General features: G+C 39.8%; 1 protein-coding gene across 1 annotated transcript in view; it reads left to right on the top strand.

The window, feature by feature from the left end:
• The window catches only part of LOC149258308 (putative cytosolic oligopeptidase A), a 324,987-nt gene that overhangs the window by 173,832 nt on the left and 132,819 nt on the right, over positions 1–18,336 (top strand). The window contains exon 11 of the mRNA XM_089415126.1: positions 275–420. Within this exon, the coding sequence (XP_089271252.1) occupies positions 275–420 (146 nt within the window). The remainder of the gene's footprint in view (positions 1–274; positions 421–18,336) is intronic.

Raw genomic sequence — 18,336 nt, 5'->3', positions numbered from 1 at the left:
CTAGATGTTCGACAATGTTAGTTCATCTCAATGTCTGTAATTTATTGGTTGAGATATATAATTGACAAGATGGTCATCATTAGAGAGATTTAGGAACAGATAAAACTTTTTAAGAATAAAGACATGATTTTCTTCCTTTGCAATATAATGATCCAGTGACTGCTATTTGGACTATTCAAGCTCATGAGAAATTGGTCATTATTAAAGGACTCTCATGGCCCATGGGGGATGGGTTGTATGTGAATGCTAATAAAGTTGTTGACTTTGGTTTTAGGTTGAGACTGTATTCCATGAATTTGGTCATGCACTACAGCATATGCTTACCAAGCAAGATGAAGGTTTAGTAGCAGGCATTCGTGGTGTGGAGTGGGATGCAGTCGAACTTCCTTCTCAGTTTATGGAAAACTGGTGTTACCACAGGTGATTGGGCTCTAACATCTTTATTGCATGGAGGATTTTGGTATGTGAGACTTGGGCTGTTCTTGAATGTAGTAGCTTTGTTTGTGGCTGAAAGGCAGCACTTAAACTTTTAAAGTCTCCCAGTATGGGTTATACATTTTATTCTATGTAAACTTCCAGCCAAGTATATGGGGTTTGGTCATCATCTTGCTGATGCCTTTGAATGCTATTTGAATCATACGATGGACGGAATTCCTTAAGAAAAGTTAAATTTTCATGTAAGACATCTATTATTGTCATGGCCATCGTATGCAGTGCTATATAACAGGAAGGAGAAACCAGGCCTGTCTAAAGGTACTGACTATAAACATCTACTGAAGGAGGGAAAGAAGGATCTTTGCATTGCCAGTTATGAAAGGAATAAATGTTGAGCAGTACTCAAAACTTGAAAATGCAAATTAGGTAAAGAATAATGAATTCAGATGTAAAGCAAAGAGTATATTTTACTGCACACAGTTACTCATTGTTTTGTTACTTGCCTCATTCAAGTACCACATAGAAGACAGTTTGCAGTGATAATAGATATAGCTCTATCTTGTGCAGTTCTATCCTTACATTAATGTGTGTATGCTGGGTTCTATTTTCCATTGTACTTTTAGTTCCTAATTACACTTCGTTGCCCTTTAATGCATTGAGTTTAGATGATCAAATAATAAGCTTGGTCTGTCTGTCTTTCATTATTCTACCTGGTTGGTCAGTCCCACTTTTTGTAGGCAGCATTAAAATCTCAACGAGTTGTAGACATAAGATGGGAATTGCATCAATGCTGAGATAAATGTTGGGATACTTCACTATAGAGTTGTAACATTCAATTCATTGCTCGATTGGTTTATGTGTGTCATGTTTTCAATATTTTCTTATGACACTTAAAAAATATCCTTCTGAGATAGGGATCATATCCTCAACAATCTTAGTATCGTCATGCCAATAAAAAACTGGCAGTTTGTGTTTTCCATACTCTTGGTGACCTTGTGACAGTGTTACTCTTTTCTTTGTATGTTGGATGGTTGTTCTTTCCATGGCAAGTTTCGAGGACAAAGGGATGGAGAGGCTCCTCAAACTTAATGAGCGTGCAAAGGGGATCACACTCCATGAAACACATAATGCAAAAGTTCCAGTGCTGCTGTAGCACTGGACTAAGTAAGAAATGGGAGGAAGAGTACAGGAGTGGTCCTTATAAAAAATCAGGAGCAAAATATTTCCAGGAAGTAGGAAATGGGAGAAAAAGTTCAGGAGTGGTGCTTATCTAAAATCAGGAGCAAAATATTTCCAGGAGTTCAATATATATATATATATAGATGATGCCTTGAATCATTTATACTAAATGCTTCATGCTCTAATCTACTATGTATCACAGTTTTAATTTCTTAATATGCAGTATCTGCGTTATTAAGAAATTAAAACTGTGATTCATAGTAGATTAGAGCATGAAGCATTTAGTACAAGTCTCAAGACATTTTGACCAGCAGTTATGTAACGACCTATCTATAAATATAGAGAACACAAGAATAATAGAAGGCATACGACGCATGCATATGATCGCTACATATGCATGTGTTGCATACACCGCACTAGTATTTATATACTAAATTAACTTTAAGTATTAAATATCATGACACTTCTTCAAATAGAAGTTCTATTCATCCATCAACACCCATATTGATTAATGCATCCTGATTAGTGGGTAAATACTAAATTTAAAATGTATAACGTAAACATAACTATAAAAGATAGATGTTAAAAATTAAGCTAAAGCCTAAAAGATGGTTATATAATTATATATTTTAGATTATTAATAAAATTATATTAATAAATTACTAAAATGATTAAAATAAATAAATAAATAAAAGGTAAGGTACTTAGTATAACCAATGTTTTAAAACTCCGACTCCGACTCCGACTCGGCCGAGGGTTGACTCCGACTCCGTATCGACTCGGCCGGCTCGATTTCATTGACTCGGTCCTTGTAAAAAATACATTAAATATTTATTTTTTATAAAAACACATAATTTTAAAGATTTTCATTCATGTTTCCAAACACACAGCATTAGAATATAGATAGAAGACAACATATGATCAAAGTAGGCTCATGAATATATCCATTATATCAAAATGGCACCCAGTACATTGTCCAATACATACACGATGATGATATAGAGATCAAAACAAAAACACATAACCAAGGAGGCTATAAATGGCCTCTACAACAAAACTCTGTGACCAGTACTACTGGCTACTGCTAGAGTTGCCAACATCATTTGGCTCAGTGTTACTTGGGAGCAGGAGCGAAAGTGGGGAGCGAGAGCGAAAATGGGAGCGGGAGCGACATTTTGAGAAGCTCTTGGTTTGGGAGTGAATCCCAGAGGAGTTCGACAACCAATGTCACTAACATCAAGGTACATAGAGGGATTGGTGCTCTTGATTAAATACGAGTTCCAGAATCCATACCCTAATACATGACAAAATTCAATGGAAACATTGCAATCCTCCAATCCTGAAACCCTGAAAAACTGATAAGTCTGCTGGATTTTGAATGAAATCTAAAATTCTACTTTCTCCATATGAAATCCAATGAGGCCAAAACCACTCTCAAATATCCTGAGTCACTTCTTGGTAATGTTAAAAATTTAAGTAAAAGGATGAAAATGAAGATTAAGGAGAATGTCACTTTTACTTTAAGAATTTAACATTACCATGAAAATTTATAATTGCTTGGAGTCCAAACCAACCAAAAAACAATTTAAAAATCCATTAAAATTTTATTTAAATCGTACTTTGACATGATGCTGGGCGTTTTTTTGTGACTCAGCCGAGTCATAATGGAAACGGCCGAGTTGACCGAGTCAGCCATGACTCGGCCAGTCGAACCGTTCCAAAGGCCGGGTCATAGAAAAAGGTATTGGCTCGGATCAACCCGGCCGTTTCGGTTTCGAAACGACCGTTTCTTAAAACAATGAGTATAACCTTAGGATCTTTATATTAAAAAGAAATATTTTATTAAATCATAAAAGAAATATATATATTACGTGACATGGAAGGGTGTCACGAGGAGGCAAAGTGGTGGGCTGCTGGTGGAAGGGCAGCCACCGCCAAGAAACAATTTATAAACCAGAGAGAAGAGTTTTGGGGGGGCATCCGGAGGAAGAAGAAACAAGAACGAAGGAAGGGGATACTGAAGAAGGGAGGATCTTTATAAACTGGAGTTACCAACAGAAGGAGAGCTGATTGTTCTGAGGTTTCTGGGCACGGGGGAAACAGTCTGCTTCAACTGAGAAGCTTACTGGATTGAGTAGCGAGGTTCTGCTCAGTTTGGCTGGGTGGTTTCGGTCTTTTGGTAACCGAAGCAGGAGCAGCTTGAGGCATCATCAACTGCAGGAATACAGGTAGGTACTCTCATCAATTCTGTTAGTTAAATTTGTAAAATTTTCAGGAAATCTATCACAGGCTCATGAGGAATGGCTATACAATCTTTACAAGTTAACCATTAGAAGTTACAAAATTAAAAATCAAATATTGTTAAGTAGAGTAGGAAATGGAGTTGAAGCAAATACCATCAACCATATAGAAATTACAAAGTTATAAACATCAGGAAGTAGATCAGATAAGATGATCTCATGTGTGTAATGAGTGTTGATGAGAGTAGCATCGGAAGGTCTTCTATAATTGCTTGGTGTCTTAGCATGCGGCAGACATTATTTGCCTCTTCTACTGATTTATGTCTTCTTTCCTAAGTTTAACTCAAGGAAAAATACAAAAATTTAAGTCAATTAATTATTGTGGGCTATCGGGTTGTTTTCTAAGGATAAATAATCTCAACTGTTGATCTTCAAGATGTTTCTAGAGGGAAGATTGGGGTTGGAGATTTCGACTCAATGAAGATTATGAAGGAAGCCTAGCATGGAGGTGAAAACACATAATGAAGAGCACAAGTGTGTGAGCGAGTCATCATAGAAAAATTGATTTTGCCTGCAGTGCGAGTGGCTCAGTGACAAGTGTACAAAGGAGGAGAAGTGCAAGTGGGTTTGAGCGAACCCAGGAGGGCCAAGTTGGAGGAGATTGCAGGGCTGAGTTGCTGGAAGGAGATTGAATTTGTCTAGAGGAGGTCGAGTTGTTGGAGCGCTGGGGTTTTTCTAGTGCGTATTAGTGGTAGGGCATAGTTCAAGTTGTTGGAGGGTGCAGATCTGATTACTGGAGGTTGATTTCTTCAGAGCGATTTGATCAGAGCAATTTTATCTGGAGGCTGATTTACCTGGGCCGGATTCATTCTGAGGGAGCTTGGTTGCAAGTTCGAGATTGTATTTCTCCTTGTATCTTTGTGGGTCGAAAAACCCAGATTTTCTAGATAATGAAATGTTGATGAATTGTTTGTGGGTTAATTAATTTTTGCAATGTGTGATTGATCTCACTGGTTTATTTCCGTCACATATTTTTTAATTCTAAAAGTTAAAGATACCAATGGTTTTAGTTTTGGGTGATTTTATTATTATTTGGATAAATAAATAATAAACTGGGGATAAAGTAAATTTCCATGAGAAAATAAATCTATTTGGTATTAGAATTTTAACATGGTATCAGAGCAATCTAGAAGACTCTGAAAGAGAGTAATGATATCATGAGGGTTTGCAACAACGAATTTTCCTTTGTACAATATCATAATTATTTCTAAAAATTTTGTAGTAAAGTTTTGTGGCTGTGGTTGTGTTGTAGCTCAAATTGTACACTAGATTTGTGACAACGCTCAGTGCAGGGGCTGTCACTTTGATCCCGACCCTCTCCGTTTAAGCTGCCTCCTTACAACAGGCTAAGGGGGGTAGTCCCTATGGATAAGATGATGAATTCTGGAGACATAACTGAATGGCCTAGCAACCTGGTTAAGGATAATTGGCAAGTTTGATCATTTAGCACAACTTAATTAGATTTAAGAATTTATTAAGTATGAGACCAGTGCCTTAGGAGTCAAATTACTTGCAAAATTTGAATTAAGATACCAAGTTACTGGATGAACAAACACTGCTCGGATGAGAAACTATCCTATATGAGATGCAACACCTAAACCAAAGTGAAATGCAAGCTCTTGGTTAATTTTAGTTAGAATGCCTATTCTAGATGAGAACCCTCAATTTAGCCATCTTGAAGTGAGTCTTGCAAGAAGGTTGTAGAAAGAATCCCATAAGAAAGAAGCTGTGGCCTCATTAACGATACCTGCTGTGAGGTTCCGACGACCTCCATTCCTACAAGGGATGTCCACAAGAGAACTACAAGGTCACTTGTTTTAACCTTAGTGCGAGGATCAAGCGTGGCAAGACGAGAGAGAGGGAGGTCCTATCTTTCTATCAACCAAGCTTATGCTTGGAGGTTACTTTTAAATATGCACTTCTATTCGTAGAGTGATATGCAAGATATGAGTGATAGCTTTAAGTGAGATTAAATGGTTTCTAAGTAATTCAAGTTAAGTTACTTAAGATTCAATGCTTATGATGTTCAAACCAAGAGAATAAGAGAAGTACTTAAAGAACAATTACAAAAATAATCTCAACTAAAGCAATGTGCCAATGAACCACTTGATTTGCCAATTAAAGTGCTTCAAAACCAATTCAAAATTTATCGAATGATAGCAATATTAATGAGACAAGTGCTCTAAAATAATGGTAATGAAAAGAAAGGAGCACCAATTTATCAATGGACTCCATATGCAAATTAGAAGCCAAAAGAGGCAATGAGGAATGCTCAAAAGCTATATAAAGTGATCTTATCAATTAGCAATTTGAATGTTCTTTAAATGACAAACATAAGGAGCAAGAACTATTTTAGGACACAATGTTCTTCAATAAGCAAGATTCTCTAAAAGAGACAAGAGAAATGATGAGACACTTATGCAATATCAATAGAACTTTTAGAGCATTTGCAATCATTCAAGCTTCTTATAACAAGATGCTCAATTTTTTTTCCCATGGAAAAATCATAATTTTTATTGATAATTGAAAATTACATGATGAAGATGCTGGTAGCATATGCAGTAAAACTGGTCATAAGCCACAGACCGTGTTCTATCCAAAAATGAGTCAATCCTAAGAATGGGAGACTATTAAGATAAATACATATGATATGTTCTGAAATATATAGTCATGACATGTACAATAAACATAAATTTAATTACATCAAAAAACTCCATAAATGACATGAAATCAGGGCCTGTAGACCCCGTCCTGCTGCACATCCATGTATGGCCAATGGTAGTAACTGTAGTAATATAGATCACGCTGCTCCCTAATCAACTAGATCCCCCGTGGCTGGAGTGAGGCTTCTTTGGATAGCTGGTCATAAATTTTGTTGCGCTCCCTGTATATATGATGACAAGTAATATAGTCAAAATGAGTCCTCAACATCAATGCATCATCCAATATATGACGAAGTGTGTGTGTGTGTGACATGCATATTGTTGGTTAAACCATTTTATGATAATCTACCAGTCACCAAAAATCTGTAAATGACAACATCCTTTCACAAGTGCAAAAAATAATAAGTGACGAAGGGTAATGGGTTCGGCAAAGTTGTTTGTCCCATCCCCTAGACCCATCTGGATCTTATAGAAGTGGATATTTGTGATATGAAGGAGGATTCCCCCGCCACAACCATGATGCTGCGCCGAGCCATCAAAGTATGCCCATGGAGAGTCACGGTCAATAGTCTTTGCCGTGATGGCGCACACAGTGGGAACACAGTCATCCTTCGGGATGCATTGAAATAAAGATATAAGATGTGCTGTGACATGCGGCCAGCGGGGAGTGGTGTTAGTGAAAATGATTTTGTTCTGTTGTAGCCATATACTCCAACATATCAGTATAGGTAGGTTGCGGATCCCGTGTAATTGTGCGGCCTCCAGATGTCCACCCCGTGCCATCTAGTCTGTATTTGTAGGAGTGTAGTAACTTTGATCCAGTTAGAAATAGTAAAAGGGCATGTAAGGAATAGATGGTCAACAGATTCCAGTTCTTGTTTGTAGAGAACACACCAAGATGGACCATGAAAGGATCACTTTTGTAGATTATCCCCAATAGGAACCTTATTCCAAAGAATGCACCACATGGATAACTTTGCTCGGGGAGGTGCCTTTAGTTTCCAGAGAGCAGACCACCACCAATCAATAACAAGTGGTTTGTGATCTAAAAAGATATGGAGATAGCCAAACTTTGGTGAGTATTTCCCATTGAATGAGTGTGCCCATGTAAGCTCATCATCCCCATAGGTTATTTTGACATGTGATTCCATGAGTGAATTTGTATAGATTGCCAAGTTGCTTGCCAGATGTGAGGAATACTCAGAATGTCAGAAGATTTCCAAGCCTGTTTGAAGATATTAGTGTTGCCTTGATTAGCAATATCGGCTAGAGTAGAGAAACCCGCAGTTGTGAGATGGTGTATCAGGTCCTAGGGAAGTTGATGTGCGTTCCCACAACCAATCCATGGGTCCAATCCAATGCGAACTAGATTGCCATTGCAATCTTCCAAGTCAATCCATCCTTGATATGTACAAGTGAGTTTACGGTCGCCCTCCAAACCGTTGATATATTTGATCTGTCCCAGGTGGGGAGCCTGATTCGGTCAAGGGGATGGAACGGTAAATATACTTCTGGGTTACCGCCTCTGCCCAGAGATTCCTAGAGGTGAGGACATTCCATCCCAATTTGGCTGCCACGACACTTGCAAATATATCAAGATTTTTCATCCCCCATCCACCTCATTTTTTGGGAAGAGCAAGCTTATCCCATCTAGCCCAAGAAAAAATGTGCCCTTCATGTTTGCCCTTCCAAATGAATCTACAACACAATTGTTGTATTCTGTTAAGAATACCTTTTGGTATCCATGCAAGTGACATCCAATAAATCGAAGTAGCTTCCAAAACCGATTTGATGAGGACGAGTCGGCCCGCCCTAGAGAGCCATCTATGGTGCCAAATGTTCAGTGGCCTCTTGATTTTGGCCACCAGCCAAACCCAATCTACAATCCTATAATTCACAGGCTTTAACCGAAATCCCAAATATTTGAGACCTTCTTCAAAGTCTAGAGAGGTGAAAGGGAAATGCTGTTGTGCAAAGATAATTTCATTTGGTGAGCATCTCGTAGTAGATATTGTGGATTTGTGATGGTTACATTCCATGCCAGTGGCAAAACAAAAAGATCTAAAAGCAGAGACGAAAGCTATTGTGTTCCCGAATGATCCATTCATAAAGATGAGAATATCATCAACGAATAGAAGGTGGGTAAGAATGCAATTGTTTGTGATCTTGATGCCTGTTAGCTCTGCTATGTACTTGTGCGTTTGGAGGACCAAAATACTAACATGGCCGTGTATTTTTAGCAAGCAGGGAGTTCACAGCAGTCTGTTTTCTCCTTCTCCCTCGTTCCCCTTATACTTTCATACCCCACCGCTATCTCTGTTTTCCTTCCTAAACCTCTCCATTTCTCGTTTAAAACCCCCGAAATCCATCAAAACCACATTTCAATATAGCCCCCAGGCGCTAATGGTGTTAAACCCCTATAATCGCGCGGCTTTGCAAAAAGCGCTACCCGCGAAGTCCTTCCCTGTCACATCAGTCATAAACATGTGCATTTAACCCCCAGCCGTCCGATCGTCCTCTGCCGCGATTGGACGACGTTCGCACCCCCCGATCCCACAAGCTGCTCACTCGTTAACCCGCGGGGAAGGTGGTTTCCCTCCCGTCACATTTGCCACGCGTCGAGCGCTGATTGTGATCGCACACTTGCGTATGATTACCGCCCGACCCCCGTAAGCGGTGCGGGCAATACCGCTTACCGCCTTCTCGCTTGTCCCCGCGCGTTAATCCCCGTGCACGTCTTCCGCCCGATCACTGTCGGATCTGTCCGCCCACGATTCGACGGCTCATGATCGTCTACCCCGCTGCCGCCCGATATCCTCCGCCGACTATTTCATGCCGTTGATCTGCGCGATCCAACGACCTATTTTTCCCCTCAGTTCGCCCACATGGTCCTCATCCATAGCCATTCCAGACTCCCGAAGGATGAAGGTGGCCTACATTTATGTACCCGGTGCAGTTACTCCCCAACGAATGCATTTAACAGGAAAAACGGCCAAGAAGAAAAAAGGACAGCCTCGAGCAGATTACAACATTTACCAGTTATGGAACTTCTTCCATACGACACTTCACCTGCTCGAGAAGGACAACAGAGTATCTCGAAAGGCCAAATTCATTCATTGAAGCAGCAGATCGTAGCAGAGACCCATATCAAATAGTTAAGGTGGTTGGTGGTCAGTTATGATCCCTCCATGCATAGGATAGCAAAGCATTTTTGTAATAAACCTCTATATATATCGAGAACACGGATGTAATGAGGGTTGATGGTTGTTGTTTTGATGCAAGGTTCAACTTCTGGAGACTGTAACTACTTTGATACTTGCAGCGTCTGGTCTTCATTTTCAGCTAATACAAGCTTCTTTTGCTGTTAATTGCTCACTTTCCATTTCTACTCTGTTCTAGGCTGTGCCTGTTATGTATTTTTCATGTGCTCTTGATGTTTAGCATTAGAGGGGCTGTCATCCCACCTCTGTGTTAGAATCTAGTATGTATCATTGAATGTGCTATGCAGGTTTCTATTTATTTAGTGCCAGAGAGCTGTCATCCTGTCTGGGCATTAGGAAATAGATTTGCAGACCTCTTTACTGGTTGCAGCCGGCCATCACATGGTCTTGTGCATTTGCTGGTGTGGTCAGTATTCTCCATGTTCACCTAATCCTCAAACTGTGAGTAATTGGTGGTCTAAAGCCTTGTAGTCTGGGGGTGTTCACCCATGTCTGGAGTTAAGCATAGTAGAAGTGGTTATCTGGCTTGAATATGCATCATTCCTTCCATTCATCAATTTCCAACATTTTGTTGAGTTTGTAATGTTCCCGATAATCTCTGAGATACAACCTAGGAGAGTTTCTTGGGGTGATACCATTAATTGGCGCCATTGCTGGGGAGAGAAGATTGAAGCTCAGCTTCCTTGGGAGACGACACAGTTCCAAATTTTGATGATAGACAAGGTCTAGGCACATTTCTGATTGTCATCATCTATCTGGCGACTCCACTGGAGGAAGACCAACCTTTGGCGACTCCACTGGAGGAAGACCAACCTTTGGCGACTCCACTGGGTAGTCCTGGCTCAGTTTGTGAGGCACACTCGAAGAAATCCTCAGAAATCACCAGCTGTTCCAGTACCTGACCCTGAGAGGATTGTTAAACCGAAGAAAATATCACAAAAAGGGGCATCAGGATTAGGTAAGCCTAAGAAAACTCATGCATCTCTGAAAGATAAGGTTATAGTTGAAGATATACAGTTTGAAGATTTAGAGCCCAGCATTGTTAGTAAGGAAATTCCTTCTGAGATTAACACAGTTCCTTGTTCAGTTAGTTCCCCTTTGGATCTCAGTCCAAAGAAGGCCTCCCATACAGTCCATCAATTTCCCTCATTTCTGTCATCTATTCCATCACTTCTCACTATTCAATCTGCCAGTATCCTTCCACATATCACAGTCATGGCAGGTCAACAAGCTCCCACGAAGATGGAAGGAATTATTGCTGCTAGGTATGGACCCCTGGTCTTGCCTGCTCCTTTGAATGCCATGCCTGTAGGAGAATATCAGAGACATATGCCCAAGTTTACCGGCACAGAGGGAGTAACTGCTGAAGAACACCTTGAAGCTTTTTATAGTTATGTTGATAACTTAGATATCAGTGAAGATGATGTGTGGATGAGAGTTTTGTCCAGAGCCTTGATGGTGAGGCTAGGAAGTGGTTCAGAGAATTACCCCATGGGTCCATAACAGGCATTGAAGCATTGGATGATGCATTCCTATAACAATGGGGAGATAGAAAAGACCTGCTCTACTACCATACAGAGTTTGGTAACTTAAAGAGGGAAAATGGGGAATCATTGCCTGATTTTAATAAAAGATTCAATTGTATGTATAGAAGGATACCAGCTGACATAAAGCCTACCCCCACCTTTGCCAAACTCACTTATGCCAATGCTTTTGACTCTGATTTCTGCCTATTATTGAGAGAAAGAAGATGTGCCACTCTAGCTGACATCCACGATGCAACACTAGAGGTGGAATCTAATATTATGGCTGCAGAAAAGCTTAAAGGCCATGCTGATAGAAGGAGGCAGAGAGGTGGGGCTTCTTCTTCCTCTGCCTCATCTTCAGAACCTAAATTATATAAAATGACTAAGATGATAGAGTCATTGGCTGCTAAAATATCTAAGCTGAAGGTTGAGCAGAATTCAGGAAAGACAAGGCAACAGAACACATTTGTTCCAAGAAATCCAAATCCATTCAAAAGAGCAAATGAACAGTTGCAAATCATTTAGAGGGGAAAAGAACCAAATGAAGAACAGAAGGTTAAAGCTCCTTTCCAAAATGTAGTCATGGAGGAGGAATAGTTCGAAGATGAGGATGAAATTCATTGCATGGAAGATAAAGGTAGTGCTGCCTTTTTGACATTGGCTGCATATGAAGAATCACTGCTGCAAGACCCAATAAGGCAAGAGTGGGACAGAGAAGCTGTTCTACAGACTGGTGAACAACAAAGATACAATCTGAGGTCAAATGCAAAAAATGTCAAGGAGAATCCTGCCCAAAGAGCTGCTGTCCAAACAGAGTCACAGAATATTAGACAGAGAAGGCTAGTAGCTGATCCATTCATCCTCAAAGCTCTAGTTCAAGAGGTAAGAGGTTCTGACAAGTTACCTTCCTCTTTTGGATTTGAGTCAGAAGTCTAGAAATTAAAAATATCTGTGCCTCTGGTAGAGTTGGTAAAGAGTGAAGTGTTTAGAAATCCTATCCTTGAAGCTCTTGAGTTGGAAACCACACAGACCTCCACTGACTCTTTCAATTTGCAAGATGACAAGCCAGCCGTTGTGCTTAGCCCCATGATTGAACCTGCTGATAGTAGTTCTCCATCATTTTATGTCTCCTTGACCATTCATGACAAAATCCTCCACAATTGCCTTCTAGACACGGGGGCCAGCCACAATCTGATGCCTAAAGCTGTCATGGAAGAGTTAGGCCTTGACATCACCAGACCATATCATGATTTATTCTCATTTGATTCAAGGAAAGTGAAATGCCTAGGATTAATTAAAGATCTAGCCATTACTCTAACTCAGCTGCCCATGAAGAGTATGATGATGGATATTGTGGTAGCAGATGTCCCTCATAAGTTTGGCATGCTGCTGTCTAGAGGATGGATTAAGAAACTAGGTGGGACATTACAGAATGATCTATCTTATGCCATTGTCCCAGGTTTTGGAGGAGAAAGCAGGAGATTGTACAGGGAAGCACAGTTGGCATACATCATCAGTGATGAGAAGAATCCTACTAATCATCCCATATATGCCGTGGACATTGATTTTGGAGCATGCATCCTCCAAATAGAAAAATCCCAGAAGGCCTCAATGCAGATCAGGAAACCAGTGAATCAGGCTGAGGAAGAGCAAGGAAGTCAGGTTTGGGAAATTTTCTTTGATGGAGCATGTTCCAGGGAGACTGCAGGAGCAGGGGTGGTGCTGGTATCTCCAGAACAAGAAAGCACACATCTGTCTTTCAAGCTGGCTTTTCAAGTCACAAACAATATAACAGAGTATGAGGCTTTGATATTGGGCATTAACGCAACAAAAGACAGAGGAATCAGGAACCTAAAGGCATTTGGAGATGCTGATTTGATCATTCAGCAAGTAAACAGAACATTTCAAGCAAAGCACCCAAGGCTGAAAGCGTACAGAGATGAGGTATGGAGACTCAAAGATTCTTTTGATGATTTCTGTATTTCATATATCCCTAGAGCCAAAAATCAGCTTGTTGATTCCCTTGCTGTGTCTGCTAGCATGTTTATCCCTCCTATGCCTCCCAAACTAGTTTATGAAGTCCAAATGAAATATAGGCCATCCTTGCCAGACAATGTCCAGCATTGGAAGTTTTTGAAGATGATGGTGAAATAAATAGGTTTCTGCAAGTCATTGATGAGTTTTCTGAAATGCAAATTGACCAAGAAAATGAAGCCTTGGAAGACAGCCCTTAATCCCAGCTTAGAAATAAAATTGGCAAAGATAGCTTTGTCCAGCTTCCCAATAATCATATTCCTAAGGGTTTAATTCCTCTAGAAAGACTGTTTGACCAGAATGATGTGCCTTACAAGGCTGCCCAAAAAGAAGACCAATCTGCAGTCTGTAAGCATGACATAGGGAGTCCAGGTCAGCCTAGATACATAAAGCTGTCTTCCCATCTGTCTGCTGATCAATGTTCTGAATACTGCAATCTAATGAAGCAATTTGCTGATGTGTTTGCCTGGGAATATAGTGACCTGAAAACTTATGATAAAAAGATTATTCAGAATAAAACCCCCTTAGAGAAAGACACCATCCCTTTCAAGCAGAAGCTGAGACCAATAAATCCTTTGCTCCTTCCTCTGATTGAAAAAGAAATTAAAAAGTTGCTCGCTGCCAAGATCATAGTCCCTCTCAGATATTCAAAATGGGTAGCTAACTTGGTGGTGGTGAGGAAGAAAAGTGGAGAAATCAGACTCTGTGACGATTTCAGAAACTTAAACTGGGGCTCAAAGAAAGACAACTATCCTCTACCCAAGATGGAACATTTGCTGCAAAAAGTCTCTGGAGTCAAAGTAATGTCTTTCCTTGATGGATTTTTGGGCTACAACTAGATTGTTGTGCATCCATATGACCAAGAGAAGACTGCATTCACCACTCCTTGGGGCACTTTTATGTATGCCAAGATGCCTTTTGGGTTGATGAATGCTGGAGCTACCTTTCAGAGAGCTATGGATATAGCATTTGTGGGAGAGAAGGATAAATTTGTCCTTATCTACCTTGATGATATAACAGTATACTCCAACAACCATCAAGATCATCTGCAACATTTAAAGAAGGTGTTTCTGAAGTGCAGAAGGTTTGGGATTTCAGTTTATCCTAAAAACTCACAATTTGCTTTAGAAGAAGGCAAGCTGTTAGGACATGTTGTTTCTGCTGCAGGTGTCCGAATTGACCCAAAAAGAGTAAAAGAAATACAGACTTTGACTGTTCCAAGATCAAAGAAGGACATCCAGTCCTTTCTGGGCAAGATTAATTTTGTGAGGAGGTTTATACCAAATTTTGCAGAACTTATGAAGCATATTACCTCCATGTTGAAGAAGGGGTCAGAGATCAAATGGACTGATATGGCAAGGAAATCCTTTGAGTCCATTAAGAAGGCTATTATGGAGGCTCCCACTTTAATAAGTCCAAATTACAGCAAGGAGTTCCATATATTTTCATTTACCTTTGAAGACACCATTGCAGCAGTTTTATTGCAAGCAGATGAAGAAGGCTCAGAGCATTCGGTGGCATTTTTCAGCAAAAACTTAAGGGATGCTGAACTAAGGTATGACATTATTGAAAAACAAGCATATGCTCTTATCAAATCTTTGAAAGCTTTCAGAATTTACATTCTGCATTCCAAGATAATTGCGTATGTACCCTCTGCTGCAATAAAAGATGTCTTAACACAATCTGATGTTGATGGAAGAAGGGCTAGATGGATTGCAAAGTTAATTGAATTTAATATAGAACTGAAGCCCACCAAACTTGTCAGAGGTCAGGGTCTTGCCAAGTTATTGGCTGAAGAAAATTGCAGATCATTGGATATTGATTTCCTGTGCACAATTGTAGAAATTGGTTAGACAGATGAAGAAGAGGAAGCAGCTAACCAGAGAGAAAGCAGTCAGTGGCCGAGAATCTAGCTTCTTGTGATTGGTATTTTGCAATAGTTAAATTCTTGCTGAAGCTAGAAATCCCTCCAAGCTTAAGCACAAGTCAAGCTAGAACGATAAAGCTTAGGGCAACTAAATACTGCATTAATGAAAATCTGCTCTACTGGAGGGATCCATCTGGAGTGCTTTTGAAGTGTTTGGACAAAGAACAGTCAATAAAAGTTATGCAGCAGTTTCATTCCAGCATGTGTGGAGGACACCATTATTGGAAAACCACTGCCCACAAAATCCTCAGAGATGGGTACTATTGGTCCACCTTATTTTCTGATGTGTTTTCGTTTGTTAAATCTTGTGACAGGTGCCGAAGATTTGAAGGAAAGCAACAGTTGAAGTCCCTGCCCTTAAAACCAATACATGCGACCTTTTCAGCAGTGGGGCTTGGATTTCATTGGAGAAATCAATCCGCATTCTAGTGGCCAGCACAGATGGATATTAGTAGCCACTGATTATTTTACTAAGTGGATTGAAGCAATCCCTACCAGGAAGGCTGATCATAATGTGGTCATGAAGCTTTTAATTGAAAATACCTTTACCAGATTTGGTTGTCCACATAAATTAGTCACAGACAATGCAACAACTTTCAGGGCAAAAGAATTGGCACAAATGTGTGATTCAATGGGCATTAAGTTGGTTCATTCCACTTCATATTATCCTCAAGGCAATGGTCTAGCAGAATCCTCTAATAAAAGCCTGGTAAGGATTATCCGGAGATCATCATGCATCATCATCATTGGGAAGAAACATTTACAGAATGAGGATCATCAAGGTCCTCCATTGAATCTTCATTAGAAGGTTCACCTCTACTTAGAAGAAGCAAGTGTCTCGCAGAAAGTCTACATTCCGCCTTGTGTATGATCCACTGGTTAGAAGGATGAAGGTATGGTGACAAAGAAGTGCAACATGTCAAGTTGGTTGAAGTACTTTCATCTTCAAGCAAGGAAAGGAAGCTGCTAGAAGGAAGTCTAGATGGCCAAAAGAAGGAAGAAGTATGTATATATTTAGATAATGTCATGTCATTATATAATTTCCAGATCAAATGGTTGAGTGCTCTATGTCATGGACATGATGAATGAAGAAGAAACTCTTCCATTAGAATAACGCATGAAGGCATGTAATCAATGTGCCTAGAATTCTTCTACATATCGACAAGATGAAATCAACATAATATGACCTCATGAAGAATATGAGGTGGTTGGAAACTATGGTTCCTATAATGAAGGAACTATGTATAGACGATCCCAAGGGAGCAATATGCGAAGAAAGGTGAAAGACGAGTTCGTGAGAAGATGCATCTACTGTCAAGTAAGATAAGTGATCAACATTTGATAACTAGAAGGATAAAGCTATGACATCTCCATGGAGAAAGATATGAAGACCTTGATATGTTGGAAAAAGAAAACCTTAGTTATGTATGTCTTGGAGATGGATTTGTGCATGTGCAAGACGTTGACATTACAAGAAGAAGATGCCATGACGAAAATCCATCATAAAGAGGTAACTTTGATTTGATGTTCATTGTGATTTTTGAAAACATCTGGCGGGATTGAAACCGGGCTACCGGAAGAAGGTTGTAGAAGTCACTTACAACTAGCATTCATGAGATTGGATGGAAGATCCTGAAAGAAACATGACTTGGAAGAGGTAGCTGTATGAAGATAGCCAAATGTTGACTAGAAGATCACTTTTCAATGAAGAGAAGGATCACATGACTATTGGTTCAACATGATGTTTCGTGTAAGGGAAGTGAGGAAGAAGATGGTCGATGCCCTATAAAGAAGAAGAAGGCTCCATGATGAAGAAGTTGAAGTTCATGACATAATGCGGAAGGGAGAAGCCGTACAGGCAGCTGATAATACCATCATTTCCACCGAAGAGAGCTGCTGTTGGTAACAAGTCCCTTGCTAAGAGGAAGCTTGGGTATATTCCTTTTATAGGAATGAGTAGATCCTCCCTAGTTGAGAGGGAGAGATAGACACATCATTCTTGTCTTCATGTTATGAAGAAAGAATGGAGGATTGGGTAAGCATTTGAGATTGATTCCGATTCTTCGAGGATGAAGTAGGGCATCCAATAAGTAAGAGTAGTTGAAGAGGAAATTCCACAAGGATGTGTTAATCCAAGATAGGAATGGTCCTAGAAGGACATGCCTTGTGAAAATTTGGATGGGGGATGTGCCTTGAGAGACAATGATGAAGATGTCTATTAGTCATTGTGTCCCCAACATTGTTCTCTAATGTTGTGGAGAAATAGAGTTGTTAGTCAAGGCCTTGCTATGTGACAATGCTGGTTGATATGATGAGATGTGCTAATATAGGATGAATAAATAGATTATGAGATGGGTTACCAATCTGACTCTTCTTATGAGAATTCTTCAGTATGAGAATATCCGAGTATCTTGTATGGATTATGAATACCTCCCTAGTTAAGAGGGAGTGTTGAAATGTGTAACTAGGTTTGGTCTTCATAATGTCTAATGTAATCATGTTTTCATATTTGATGTAAAGAGAAAAATAAATTTTATTATTATTATTTTGAAGCATGGGTTTGATGCTCAAGATCGTTTTTATTTCTAGGTCTAGCACTCATTTAGTGCTTCTAGGTTTTGTCATTGAGTCAAGAAGTCAAAAGATTCATTGTAATATGCTAAAGACCCTTTTGGGTGCATTATATCTAGTTAAGAGAATTTACTTGAGTCAAAATTAAGTAAAGTCACCCTCCAAGACAAGTCGGCCTAACAATCAAACAAGTTGGCCTACACAGTGACAAGTCGACCTCATGAAAGGGCTGTTCAACCTACATAAGAACCCCATATATAAAGAAGTACTTGACCTCATTAAGGAGCATCCAAGCAATTCGTATAAGGACAAGAAAGGCAAGAAAAGTCAAGCAAAGAAGAGGAGACCAAATGGAAGAGAGATCAAATTCTAAAAGTTTGTTTTTAGGGCTGCAATATCCCACACGTGTGAAGGAATTGGAGCTGATTTCTGTTGCAAGAAGAAGCAAATTGCAATCACCTATAGAAGCCGAGTTTTGGG

The sequence above is a fragment of the Pinus tabuliformis genome, chromosome 6 (assembly GCF_031772625.1).
Source record: "Pinus tabuliformis cultivar Carrire ecotype Pingquan chromosome 6, CPIR1, whole genome shotgun sequence".
Lineage (NCBI taxonomy): Eukaryota > Viridiplantae > Streptophyta > Pinopsida > Pinales > Pinaceae > Pinus > Pinus tabuliformis.
Note: the sequence above shows the minus strand (reverse complement) of the source record. Positions and strands in the feature narration are given on the sequence as shown.